At 46.1% G+C, this 14,395-nt stretch overlaps 1 protein-coding gene across 4 annotated transcripts in view; it reads right to left on the bottom strand.

Moving 5' to 3' along the window:
- LOC102940015 (beta-1,4 N-acetylgalactosaminyltransferase 2) overlaps positions 1-12,948 on the bottom strand; it is a 34,020-nt gene extending 21,072 nt beyond the window's left edge. The window contains exons 1-2 of one of the 4 annotated variants that reach the window (XM_037886658.2): positions 12,757-12,948; positions 259-432 (exon numbers count right to left, since the gene is read on the bottom strand). In XM_037886658.2, coding sequence (XP_037742586.1) covers positions 259-432; positions 12,757-12,839 — 257 coding nt within the window. In that variant the 5' untranslated portion in view covers positions 12,840-12,948. Of the gene's footprint in view, positions 1-258; positions 433-9,453; positions 9,682-10,693; positions 10,817-12,756 lie in introns of those variants that run through there. The other 3 variants (XM_043536743.1, XM_043536741.1, XM_043536744.1) reach the window with 3 other exon arrangements.
- Between the last annotated feature and the right edge of the window lie 1,447 nt (positions 12,949-14,395).

The raw sequence follows: 14,395 nt of genomic DNA, 5'->3' as shown, positions 1-14,395 counted from the left end.
ATGGATGTGTTACTCATCTGCAAAATTTGCTATTTATGTCATTTATGCCCAGCAAAAAATGTGGCATTTCTCTGCAGTGTTTCTCAAACTGGGGGCCCCAACCCAAACCTGAAATTAACTTTCTGCAATATGGGCATTAACAGCTGGAGCAAATTTAACAATTCAAACAAACATTAGCCAACCTTTTCCTTTGCAGTATTTGCACAAATCTAGCTACGAAGAACAATTGAAGCAGTTAATATCAGCAAGGGAACTTACCAAATTCCATTGTAGGTAAACAAGGACTTGTATTTTTCTGGAGACAGAAGTTTCATGTCAGACCGAGCCTCTGAAATCTCTCCCTTGATCTGATTTTCAGCTGGCCTCTGCCAGTGCATGGAGGCCAAAAACACAACCACTGTACACGAGACCAGGATAAGGAAGTATTTCATACTGCATTAAACAGATGAAAGGAAGATTTCAATAAGCAACGAGGCAGCATTTAGAAGCTGTTAGCTCTGTGGCTGCATTTCCAAACTCTAACGCATTTCACCTTCGGTTTTTCTCCCTTCCGCCCACACCCAGCAGATCTGAATCTCTTCTTCATGTTCAGAAGAGTTTTCTACCAAACAAAATAAAAAAGCCTCCTTCCTTGATTATACTTAGGAAAGACTGACTACCCATGCTGGGAAGCTGCTTATACCAATTATAGGACAATTGTTCAGACAGAAACCTATGAGCTTGAGACAAAAACTCTTGTATTTTATTGTGTTTTTTCTCTGAACTTTTTGAGGGTGTTATTAAACCAGACAGCCCTGTGTCCTTTAGAGCATGACTAGTTAAGAATTTACCTGTTGACTAGTTGCAAAATTATTGGCTAAGAATAGATATTAAGACAGATTTTATTAGTTCTCCTAGTGCATCCCTGCTGCTACTTTCATTCCCCCACCTACCAAATGCCTCTCCTAGAATCCACACCGAGGGTTCTGCTGACCCATTTGGACTGTGACACAGGGGACAGGTGCGCTGGACTCAGAGCAAGAACACCCTGAATTATAGGCCACTCCCTCCAGATACCACAGTTAGTATTTCTGCCATTCACAACCTTTATTATTCCCCAAAGACTACATTAAGATGGAGCAAAGGCTGAGAGTACATGTCAGTAATTCCCGGTTAAATACATTACAGAGATGCTGTAAATGTATCAAAAAAAATCCCCAAAAAACAAACACTCTCCTCCCCCAAGCATTATAAACCCAGGAAATTCAGAGTAAATACATTTGGATTTCTCTTAAATACGTAGCCTTAAAAATGAATTTCCTAGGTTTATAGCACTTGGTATTTTGCATAAATAACAACATCCCTGTAATGTATTTAATACAGAATTGCTGATATGTACTCAGTCTTAATGTTGTTTTGTTCGGGAATTATCTTATTGTTTTCAAGTTAAACATTTAACGCATGCACACTAAACACAAAACTCAACATTAGCAGGTCATACTTCATATCTTCACTCTATTCGAAATATCAACTTGCAGATTTTAAAAAGATTTAGCTTTTATGGCTGCTTCCCACCCACCCGCATCCACACACACTTTAGAATGCCACAAAGCAACCAGAATGCACATCCCTCCCCACTGCCCGTTTTTGTGAGTAGATCTGGTGTAACAGGTAGCTTTGGGAAATAAAAGTGATAACTATACACATACTTCATGATTTTCAGCATTTCCCCTCCCCAGCTGAAGTTTTTGTCAGCAGAGGCTGGTCGGTGCATAAGATCTTCAGGGAAACTCACGAAAAATTGCCTTCTTTCAAAATGGCCGGGCTACATTGCTTCATTGAAGATGGTGGCTGCAACTTCCTAACACCACCAGCCTTTCACCCAGTCAAGCACTCTCCTCTGGGCTATGCCAGCCCTGTCCTCACCTTGCGGGTTAACAAGGTGTGTACCCTAATCTTCGAGACCCTTCGAAGCATTTCCCTGTGATAATATTCCTTTTTTACCTTCAAGAGGTTTTGATTATTTACAGTTGTCTATGGTGGTTTCCATTGAAAGTCTTGGGATTAAACAAGCCTAAATAACTGAGCCATGCATTGCATCACCAGATAAGCAGGGCAGGGTGACAACCCCCTCCTGCCTTAATGGGCCCTCAAGACATATTATCCATAGTAACTAATTTTTACTCCAAACACAAACACGTTATTCCAAAGGCAAAATACCACATTTATTGTGAATACAGAAAGAATCATAGTAAGCAGTTAGTTATAGCTACAACATTCCATTCAATCTCATATTTATTCACACATTCATTCATACACACACACACAGGTTCTGCAAGGTTATCATCATAGTTACCAGCCTTAGAGTTGCTCATCTGATGCTCCTGGAAGTTGGTTTGCAGAATCAGACCCCAAAGTTCTCACTTTCTAGAGAGCCTTATTTTTATAGGAATTTCTTCCTATGCCAGTCTATGGGAATTGCTTCATCATGCTGTTGCTGAATCAATCAGCAGATGGCACATTCCTGATGGCTCCGTGCTGCTAGATGTTATCTTGTTCTTTGGTTCTCCTATTCTTGAGGCTGTTGGGTGGATTCCAGTCTGCCCTCCGGGGGTCCTCTGGTTATTTCCACTTGATGCCTTCTTCAGCCGATGGACACTGGATTCTTAGGCTGGCACCTCCCTGATCATTCAGTTATTATCCACACCAAGCATCCATCCACATACATCCTCCATCTCTGTTTTAATCACAATTGTTAATACAACAAAAGGGCGGGGAGTCTCTGGGTGCTGTTTCTGTTGTTACAGAGTATTGCTGTGAGTCTCTCTGTGTGAATTGCTTTGAGAACAGACTCTGTCTTAGAATGTACTAACGCAATTAGCAGCTTGCAAGTTTCACACAGAGGGAGAGAAACAGTACCAAAAACCAAGAGACCTCTTAATTAGTAATACCCTGGAATTTAAACTATGGGGAATCAAACTCATTTGTGATTTTAATACAGAACTTCTTTAATATGATCCAACAAGCTGTCTGTAGATACTCTTTATGGATAAATATTCTATAAGGTAAAATATAAGACGTGTGTTTGGTGTAGTGAGTTTGTCAGAGTTTGCACTGCAACCCCAAAGTGGGTGTTTGCCTATGGCCCCGGTGTGTTAATCTGGCCCTTCACACTTTTGTCTTACTAGGGTAGGCATTCAGAATCCACGTGCAATAGTATTTTCCATGTGTACTCAAGGAACCAGTTAGAATGCACTCAGTGTCCTCAAATCTTTCCTGGCAGGTAGCAATGCAAATATCATCTGCACAAATGAATCTTCACACATCAGGGAGTTCTGGTTGGTCATTTGTGGATACAATAAGAAACAAAGGTGAGAGCACTGAATGTGCAGGCAGGCCATTCTATTGAGTACACCATAAACTTTTCTGACCATCCACCTCGACGAAGAAACATTGATTCTCAAACAGAGAGAGGACCTGGACCATCTTGCTATTTCTCAAAATTCTTGCAAGTTTCAGTAGACGTATGACAGTGTCAAAAAAATCAATATACAGCCTCTGTAAGGTTTCAAAGCCATCTTCAATGTATTGAGTTAGGTTTACAGCCTGGCAACAGCAAGGACATCCTGGAGAGAAACGCCCTTCGACTATTAGCACTGTCCTACCCATTATCCTCTGCTCACACACCTTGCAGGTTGAACAAAGGAAGGATAGTGGGCAATAACTCTTTGCAGAGTTAGGGTCTTCATATGGTTTGAGTAGTGCTACCTGCGTTATCTGCATAGTCTCTAGAAGGAACTGGAAAAGTCAAGCAGCCATGTCTGTTCTCTCATCCCAAAACAGAGAAATAGTGTGTTAGATATATCAGCTACCGTTCCACATTTCAGGGTTTTCATGGCTATTGTCAGCTCCTCAGTGTTGAGCTGTTTTTTGTGGACTTTGGTCACTCTTCAGAGACAGCAAATTCCTGCTTAATGGCTTTTGTTCTGCACTTTGCTTTATGGGTTGGTTTACCATTTAGGATGAGTTGGGGTGTGACTTGGCTGGGAGAGTCTACGGCAGTGCACTTTGGTTGCTCTCCATCAGAGTTCAGCTTACAAACGGTGCTTTTGTACTATTACGACACAGTTCTGTTGTTTGAATCAGTTTCCTCTAGCGGCCATGCCACTCCTTTCCAATTTCTCACACAAGCATTCCCCCAAACCCCTTGGTTTCGTCACTGTTCAAATAATAGAGATATACATAGACAACTATGTTTTAACTACAAACATGGATACAGACTAACACGGCTATGCTTCTGATATGTTTAAACTGCATTGTACACTGGTCCCGCAACGTTTTTTCCCCCCTCCTTTCTCCAGTGCAGACTTCCCTAAAAGGAGTGTACTAAGTCACGTCCATACTGAGCTGTGGTATTTATTGCACAGAAGGAGTGCCTGCCAACTCTGCCTACAGATGTGTATTTAATAACTTGCTATCTGCCTATCATGAAAATACTGAAGCCCCAAAGTGGGGTTGCTCAGCATTCGGGGGGGGGGGAGGTGTCAAACCAAACTTCTCTTTGGGTGCCTAAATTTAGACACCTGGGTTTGAACGTTTGGGTCCACCATTTAAACAAGTTACGGTATGAACACCGGTGGACTAAAAAACACACACCTAAAATAATCTATAACAATCACTTCTAAATAAATCCATTTAAGACAGAAGCACCCTCTGCTCCACTTCTTGTGCTTTAAGCTCATCAGCTTATTGGGGGGGAAATGAGATGGGAATCCTGAATATAAGGAGAAATGGATTTTTCACATCATCATAAAACAAAAGTTTTATAATTAAGTCTATGTATTTTGATAGAGACAATTAGGATCAGGTGAGGAGAAAAGGTTAATTAAGACAGACATCTTGCCAATTAATCTGCAATTGAGGTGTAATTGAGGTGTTTCTAGTCATCCAGATCTCTCACCTGCTTTAGAAAAACAAACAACTCTTCACATTTCCTGGTGCAAAAATGAATTCAAAACCAGCCCACTTTCTCAGCTATCGCCCTGATCCTGAAACTGAGCACCAACAGGACTCAAAAAGAAGAAATCCAGCCACACAAAACCTATTCCAGGACCTAGCCCGACATTAGCAATACCACCGTGGCTTATTTACATTGACCCAAGAAAGGAAATGGCACTTATACAAACAGAACAGTGTGTGGGGAAAGTCCAACTAGACTTGGAATGCTGTCCATCATGAAGGGCTCCATCCTGCAAGAACATGTTCACGGGGGAGAGTCATTGTACTCACACAAGCTATTTCCCATTACTTCTGTAGTATTTTTTGAGTAAATAAGTTACTCACGTGTTTGCAGAATCAAGTCTTAACAGAGAAGTCAGTTCATTATAGGATTTGTCTTCACTGAAGAATTAACTCAAGTTCTGTTCACACACAAACTCCCTGAACTCCAAGTAGGGGTGCTTTTAGCTCAAGTTAGCTGGCCCATCAGGTGTACAGACTACAGCTGGTCAGCTATTAACACAATTGCTCTGTGCTAGGGTGGCCACTCACACATTCCCATAATAATGGACACTCTGGTACTTCTGGGAATGATATGGGTCTGCCCCCACCAACATGACCTCGCACGCCTGGTGCGTACAAGCTCATGCTGCACAGAGGACGCCATTTTGAAGAATGTGCCGCTCCACTCACACAGGCAGAGGTGGAATGGCGAATTTTTCAAAATGGCGTCCCTCGCCTGATACTGGACAAAACCAAGTCTGGTTTGGCTCAGTACCAGCCGGGGGACAAGTCACCCAAAAAGAGGACGGTCTGGTTTAAAACTGGCGGAATGGCCTTCCTACATGGTGCTGCTCACACGAGACATTTTGCAGTGTGGCACTTTCCCTTGAGCCAGGCTAACTTGAGAAGAGTAACTAGAGTTCACCCGGCAATGACGACGTTGTGACCACACATTTTCTTTCTTTCTTTGTTTTCCTTTCAGTTTTTCACGTACAGAACAATTAAAGGAAACATTTGTGCATCTTTTTTTAAAGTTCCCATTCATTTTTTTTTTAAATACACATCATGGAAATATTTGTTGGTTTTAGGCATTGTAAAAGGCATTTTCCCTTTTGTTTTATATATTATTTTACTTAAGATCAGTCAAATTGTATTGTTAAGGACAAAATTAAAAAAAAACAAAAACTCTGGAAAAAAATGATTATTTGTCAGGCTTACATCCTCAAGTCACTTTGGATCCTATTCACACAAAAGGCAACTACCAGATATTTGTAAAAAAAGCCAGAGCACAAAAGTACAGGGAGATTATAAAAATTCTGGTATTTTTAAACAAACCAAAAAAATTAATTCTGCCTCACTGTCCCTTTTTAAATGATTACCTTGAAGAATAAAATTCCAGAAACTAAACAAGGAAGATAATAAAACAAAACATAAGACATTCAGAACTAAAGCAAAACTAGGGCCCAGTCCTGTAAACATTTAATAATTGTGAACATTATGCCTGGTATTGGTATTGCCTGGTTTACCGGAGCATACCAAGATCTCTTGCTTTTTGCCTGATGGTAGGAGGAAGAAAATGGAAGACTGTAAAGAAAGCATTACATGTCTGTGGAATTATTGCACTTGGTATTTAAGACAATCTCCTCCCCACAAGTAAATATTTTGTTAGCCTTTTATCTATAGGATTAATCTTGAAACCCTTATTCATTAAAAAGTAGTTTCTTATGAACTTATTGAAGTCAATCTGGCTACTGTCCTGATCAGGGGTCATTTGTAAAGCACCACAAGTCTTACCATGCCGTATGCAAAGTTTTGGGATAAGTGAATACAACCACTTGCAAGTACAATGATCCAACACAAAAGCACTGACTTGAAGTGGAGTACTTGTGGCACCTTAGAGACTAACCAATTTATTTGAGCATAAGCTTTCGTGAGCGACAGCTGTCGCTCACGAAAGCTTATGCTCAAATAAATTGGTTAGTCTCTAAGGTGCCACAAGTACTCCTTTTCTTTTTGCGAATACAGACTAACACGGCTGTTACTCTGAAACCTGACTTGAAGTGGGGGAAGGAATCTTATTACCATTAGGGCATGGGAGCTCACAAAGTGAGGTGTATTTCTGAGAACACCTTACATTCAAGTCTTTTTGTTGGTAGAAATACAGGCGATCGGGGAATATAAAATTACTTCTGCATTTACTCTTCTCGATCAACGAGGAAGAAAGATGTTTAAATATATCTATGATTGTGACCTTCCTGGGTTTTATTGGGTTCCTTTGCATTGAGTCCCTCTTCTCTATTTTTAGTACCCTTTATTCTGAGGCATTATGGTCATTCTTCTTTCTGGGACAAGGAAATGGCTGTGTTTAAACATTGAAGCAGCAGTAGTCTCTTCTCCCCCCGCCCCCTGCATCATGCAATATAGCTAAGAGATGTGTGCGCCTTTTTTAGATGTTTTAAAAATACTTAATTATGATTATAGCATATTCAAAAGGCATCAAGTTGATTTGATTTACACACCTTTTCTTATAGCTCATAAGGCATCATTAAGACCCTGTATGAAGACTCCCATCATTCTTTGAAGTCAGGGTCAAAATTTAGACAGTTATTTCCTTATCCTATTTAATCATTAAATACCCAGCAGTTTACTCCTATAAATTCCCCCTTTAGCACCAACGTCGTTGTTGTTAAACAGGTTTTAAAAGAACTCCAGCCGCACCCCATCTGTCTATATGGGAATGACGGACAATTATTTAAATGTATCTTAATGGATGAGGTACTCTCATACTTGTTTAGTTTTTTTCACTAAGATTCTAGTATATTTATTTTAAAAGCATCAGTAGACAAATTGGTTTAATTTAGACAGAGTTTTATTAAAATTAGCCATTGACCCACCTATAATGAGAGGCGAGAGAAATGCACTAACTGACAGGGGATCTCTACAACTTTGCTGACAGTCAAGCAGAAGGCCCCATTTCAGCCCAGAACATTATAACCTTTGGTTTCAGAGTAGCAGCCGTGTTAGTCTGTATCCGCAAAAGAAAAGGAGTACTTATGGCACCTTAGAGACTAACAAATTTATTTGAGCATAAGCTTTCGTGAGCTACAGCTCACTTCATCGGATGCATGTAGTGGAAAATACAGTGGGGAGATTTTATATACACAGAGAACATGAAACAATGGATGTTACCACACACACTGTAACAAGAGTGATCAGGTAAGGTGAGCTATTACCAGCAGGAAAGTGTGTGGGGAGTCGGGGGGGAGGAACATTTTGTAGTGATAATCAAGGTGGGCCATTTCCAGCAGTTGACAAGAACGTGTGAGGAACAGTGGGGGGGGGGGGGGAATAAACATGGGGAAATAGTTTTACTTTGTGTAATGACACATCCACTTCCAGTCTTTATTCAAGCCTAAGTTAATTGTATCCCGTTTGCAAATTAATCCCAATTCAACAGTCTCTCATTGGAGTCTGTTTCTGAAGGTTTTTTGTTGAAGAATTGCCACTTTTAGGTCTGTAATCGAGTGACCAGAGAGATTGAAGTGTTCTCCGACTGGTTTTTGAATGTTATAATTCTTGACGTCTGATTTGTGTCCATTTATTCTTTTGCGTAGAGACTGTCCAGCTTGGCAAATGTACATGGCAGAGGGGCATTGCTGGCACATGATGGCATATATCACATTGGTAGATGTGCAGGTGAACGAGCCTCTGATAGTGTGGCTGATGTGATTAGGCCCTATGATGGTGTCCCCTGAATAGATATGTGGACACAGCTGGCAACGGGCTTTGTTGCAAGGATAGGTTCCTAGGTTACCTGGTCACTCTTGTTACAGTGTGTATGGTAACACCCATTGTTTCATGTTCTCTGTGTATGTAAAATCTCCCCACTGTATTTTCCACTGAATGCATCTGATGAAGTGAGCTGTAGCTCACGAAAGCTTATGCTCAGATAAATTTGTTAGTCTCTAAGTGCCACAAATACTCCTTTTATTATAACCTTTGTAAGTCAAAAGCCCATACCCACACCAGCCTGAGGTCATACGAAGCATCTTTACCAAAGGAGGGAGTGAAGTGTGTTTTGCCTATCTGAGCAGATCAGGTTAGTTTTTAACAAGCAAAAGAAAATGCTACTGCCGTTTCTTTACAAGGAGAACTGTTCTGCAGCCAAGGGGTTTCCTCTCCTGGCCAGTATCAAACACTAGAATCCCTGAGGTTCAATTCCCGGAAGGCTCTTCCCTTTACCCCCAGACAGGGCGTACTCATTTGCTTCTACTACAGCAGCAGTATCTGCCAAACTCAATAGCCCAGTTCAATGGAACTGCGCTGGGTTTGCATTTGCAGTTTCCTCCAGAAAATCTGAAGCCTGAACACAATGGGCAGAAATTGGAGACAACTCCCTTTCACTGGGTTATTCCACTAAAAGAACAAAACAAAACAAAACACATTCACAACAACAAGAAGCCACAGTCAAACCTGCAGTAAGATCTTGGAATCCACTGGCAGCTGAAAGCTCTGGCTACACAGGAAGCCCAGGAATAAGGAGAGATCCATTCCCAGAACATGCTGATTCTAACCAACCAAACACCCCGACCATGAGCTCCCCACAAGCAACCAATTGCACTAATCTGAGCTATATGTCAAAGAGAGCTGTCCAACCCTCTCAGAAACTCACACCCCTAGTAAACAGGTACCCAATACCATCTTAGCTCCAGGTATTCAGTATCTACAGCCCCACCCACACAGGTATGTCCAATGCCAGCCCTGCACTTGATACTCAGTGTTTACAGCCCCACCCTGTTAACAAGTGCAATAGCTGCAGACCTACCTGAGAAACAAAGAACCCCAAACAAATCTTTACCCTGAAGACGCTTATAAACAAAACCACCTAACATGAGCAAGGGGAGAATATTTACCTGCTCTGTAGACTTTTTTAAAAAGCAATTGCTTTAGCGTGGCACAAAAGTAGAAACCTGGAACTGCTGCAAAGTCAAATTGTTGGTGACAAAAAATAAAATGTAATTCAATTATGTGTAGGTCTATTAAAATCAGGATAATGACAAACCTCACAACATCTAAGCCAAAAGGAGAAGCCTTGTCCATTTCAATATAGAGAGTGACAACCCAGCAATGCTACTGGAAATGTCCCCAGTTCTGAGATTATCAGCCAAACTACTCAAAAGGTAAAAAGCTTCCTCTGCGAGGAATGGCTCAGCTGTACCATCACCCTGTGCAAAATTCTCTCCATGAGAACAAACGCCTACTGGAAATATACTGCAAACAAACAATTGTCAGCTTAGAAAGGACATAAATATTGATCTTTAAAAAAAATAGCTGCAAACTAAACAAAATAAATTTTATTTTGGAAATGTAGAAAGAGAACACATACTGAACTGTTTAGATACAGGCCTCGTAAGAAATGCAAGCCAGAACACCAGTGCCAGAAAGAAACCACTGGATAAACACAATTCACCAGTAAAACAACTTGTTAAATTATTTTGAACAGTATAATCCAGCTCATCCTGCTATGCAGGAGCAAAGTCTGTGGGCCAGTTTTAGCTAATAATTGCTCTGGTTTGGATCAAATCATAGTTGTCAGCACAGAGTAGGAACCCTGCCTATAGAGGTTTGGTTTGGTTTTATTCTTTCACCTAACAGTTAGCTGCCACTGCCATATGAATCAGAGCAGTGTATGCCCCCCTCCAGCCAAGCTCACCTGCACCACACAGAGGCTTTCATCACATGAAAGGCAGCATGGCCTTGCAGGTAAGATACTGGAGTGGGAGTCAGGAGAGGTGGGTTCTGTTCCCAGCTCCGTCAGTGGCGTGCTGCATGACCTTAAGCAAGTCTGTCTTCACCCTCACCTCTGTTTATTTACCCATCCATCCTTTGGTCTGGTTGGTCTTCTTAGACCAGCGGTTCTCAAACTGTGGGTCTGGACCCTGAAGTGGGTCATGATCCCATTTTAACGGGGTTGCCAGGGCTGGCTTAGACTTGCTGGGGCCCAGGGCCAAAGCCAAAGTGCGAGCCTCACCACCCTGGGCCGAAGCCAAAGCCCAAGAGCAGGGCTCAGGTTACAGTTCCCCTGCCTGGGGCTGAAGGGGCTTCGACTTTGACCTCCCCTGCCCGGGACAGTGGGGCTCGGGCTTTGGCTTTGGCCACGCTGCCTGGGACTTTGGCCTCTCCAAACAGTGCAGCAGGGCTCAGGCGGGCAGAGGTTTCACGCCTCGCTCCTGCGGGCCATGTTGTCAGAACGGGGTGGAGGTGCAATGATGTTTGAGAACCTGTTTTAGCCCAGTGGTTTTCAAACTTTTTTTCTGGCGATCCAGTTGAAGAAAATGTTTGATGCCCGCGACCCAACGGAGTTGGGGATGAGGGGTGTGGGAGGGGCTCGGGGCTGGGGCAGAGGGTTGGGATGCGGGAGTGAGGGCTGTGGGGTGGGGCTGGGAATGAGGGAATCAGGGCGTGGGAGGGGGCTCTGGGCTTGGGGTGCAGGCTCTGGGATGGGGCCGGGAATGAGGGGTTTGGGGTGCAGGAAGAGGCTCCGGGTTTGGGGAGGGCTCAGGGCTGGGGCAGGGGATTGGGGCACGGGGTTGGGGCACAGGCTTACCTCAGGCGACTCCTGGTCAGCGGTGCAGCGGGGGTGCTAAGGCAGGCTTCCTGCCTGTCCTGGCACTGTGGACCGTGCTGCGCACCGGAAGCGGCCAGCAGCAGGCCCGGCTCCTAGGCGGAGGTACGCAAGCGGCTCTGCGCAGCTCTCACCCACAGGCACCGCCCTGCCCGGCAAGAACCAGCCAATGGGAGTGCAGAGCTGGTGCTTGGGGTGCGGGCAGTGTGTGGAGCCCTGTGGCCCCCCCGCCTAGAAGCTGGACCTGCCACTGGACGCTTCTGGGCCGCAGCACAGTGTCAGAACAGGTAGGAACTAGCCTGCCTTAGCCGGGCAGCACCGCCGACGGGACTTTTAATGGCCAGGTTGGCGGTGCTGACCAGAGCCGCTGCGACTCAGTGCCTTTCGTTCCGCGACCCACTACTTGGTCCCGACCTGCAGTTTGAAAACCACTGACTTAGACCATAAGCTCTTTGGTGCAGGGGCCATCTCTTATTATGTGTATGTGCTGCACCGAGCACTGTGGGTGTTCAAACTCGTTACGGCAGTACAAACAAAAAAATAATAATCCAGTGACCCTTCTTGTATGGGCAGCCAATAAACAGCTCCAGCTCCATCCAAAGGAACCCAACATCCACCCACTCCCACAAAACACAAATCCCAGACCCAATGCAGCTGTACAGAATCATCCTATCTGGCAAGTATCCAACACCTACAACATATAGGTACCTAATATCTAGCCTATTGCAACACACCGGGGGGCTGAATCCCACCTCAGGCTGCTGCCCAGTGTGTCTATCAGCTACAGGATCTAAAGGAAGAGCGAAAGGGATGGGGGCAGAGTGAAATAAACCTGTCTGAGTGGGTAAGTGAGGTATCAGATTTCTAGATGTATGTTGAAAGACAGCTGGCACCCCATGTTGTTAGTAGGGCCAGGTTGCACGAACATTGAAGCCAGTTACATCCCAGTTAGGAGGTGTGATTTGCATGTCAAAGAGGCAGAAGGACAAGAACGGGGATAATTAGAAGGTCAGGGTTAATAAACCACTAGGCCTAATAATCTTGTACCTCAAGCCCCTGCTTAGAGCTCAGCAGGAGCTGCAGCACCCAGGACTCGGAGGCTGCTGGGCGCCCCGACCCCCAGGAACCCGACTTGCCCCAGCTGGGCTTACCTTGGGCTGCAGAGATGGGTGGCTTTTCTGACGGCCCAGGCAGCCCTCCTCTGGCAGGCGAGAAAGGGGACTGCCCGCTCCATTCCTGGGAACAGAAGTCACAGCTTCATATCTGCTTCCCGGATCAGAGAGCCAGGGGAGGGAGGCACCGGCCCAGGCCCTGACACCAGGGGGCAGCCCCCTTCAGTATTGCCAACCACCAGAGATAAAAAATCATGAGTTGGATTCACCCCCCTTCCCCTCCCCCCCAAATCACGAGATTGGCCCCCAAAAAATCACAAGATTTTTAAAAACAGCATCAAACCAGGTTTGTCCAGTTGGTCTGTTTACTTTTAAACCCCCCGCTACTCCTCTGGCTGGGCGTGGTCATTTCAGATTGAAAAGTCAACCTTTGACGCACACCAAAAAGGACTCCTCTCCCCGGGTGCACTTACCCTCTCCCCTTCCCTGGACCCACCAACGCCACCTCACCAACTCCCTCAGAACGCTCCCTCCCCAGATCCCAAGTGGCGGAGACGTCCCAAAGCCAGTACCGGGTTTACAATGGCGCCATGGAGCCGGGCCCATGCTCAGGAGGGGGCCCCGGCCTACTCTCCTTGCCCTGTGCCCCGAGACCCCACCGGCCCACTGCCTCCTCTCGGCCTGCCCGCTGGCCAGCCGGGGGCTCCTCTCCTCCCCCCTGGCCCCACCCGCCGGCTTCTCTCTGCCCCCTGGCTGGACCCCAGGGCACCTCCGGCTCCGGGCTGTCTCTGCTTCCCACCACCTGTGGGGCCCCACCTGTCTCCCCGGAGCTGAGCCACCTGGGACTGGAGCAGAAGCCTGGCCAGTCTTGGCCAGTTGGGTGGGGGGAGAGCTTGGCTGGGCCCCTCCAGGCAAGTGGGTCCCGAGGGAGCCTGGCTGGGGCAGGCCCTGGCGTGGCTGATTGCGCCACGCCCCAAGGGCCGGAGTGATTCCCCGCCCCGGGACCAGCCCTGGCTGCACTGGCTGCTCAGCCCGGCAGACACAGTCGCCTCCCAGAAGGCCGGTGAGTGCGGTCAGGAGGCAGGGCGTGGGTCTCTGCAGGGCCGGGGGGTGGTGTGGGGTGGGGGGAGCTGGGCTGTAAGGGGGCAGGGAAGATCTCTCTGGGTTGGGGCACTAGGGAGTGGGGGCTCTGTGTGGGGTGCTGGGCAGTTGTGGTGGGGCTGTGGGCAGGGGGGCGCTGGGCAGGGGTGGTGTTGTGCAGGGCACTGTGCATTTGTGGCAGGGTTTGGGGGGGAGCGCTGGGCATAGCGGGTCTGGGGGGGTTCTGGTCAGAGGGAATCGGGGGGGGTGTTCCGATGTTGGGCGGAGGGTGGTGGTGTGTGGTGTGACATGGGCCCACCCCCAAAGGGAAGGGGCACACTGGCAGCACAGCGCCAGGCAGGAAATTGTGCGTCTGGCAACAGCCGATTTGTAAATAGTGCCCTCGTACTGGGCTGGGCGGAGCAGGGCCACCCCTGCCATGACATGCCCCTGGACGGCCCCTCACTCTGGAGACTGCCCCCGCCCCCTCGCCATGCTCCATTGCCCCCATGGGGGCCCAAAAATGTTTGGCACCGGGTCCACAAAAGGTTAATCCGGCCCTGTCCAAAGCAGTGGGAGGCTTTTCCTTCACTCCGCT

This window comes from Chelonia mydas, chromosome 27 (assembly GCF_015237465.2).
Source record: "Chelonia mydas isolate rCheMyd1 chromosome 27, rCheMyd1.pri.v2, whole genome shotgun sequence".
Classification (NCBI taxonomy): domain Eukaryota; kingdom Metazoa; phylum Chordata; order Testudines; family Cheloniidae; genus Chelonia; species Chelonia mydas.
This window is presented reverse-complemented; position numbering and strand designations above follow the sequence as displayed.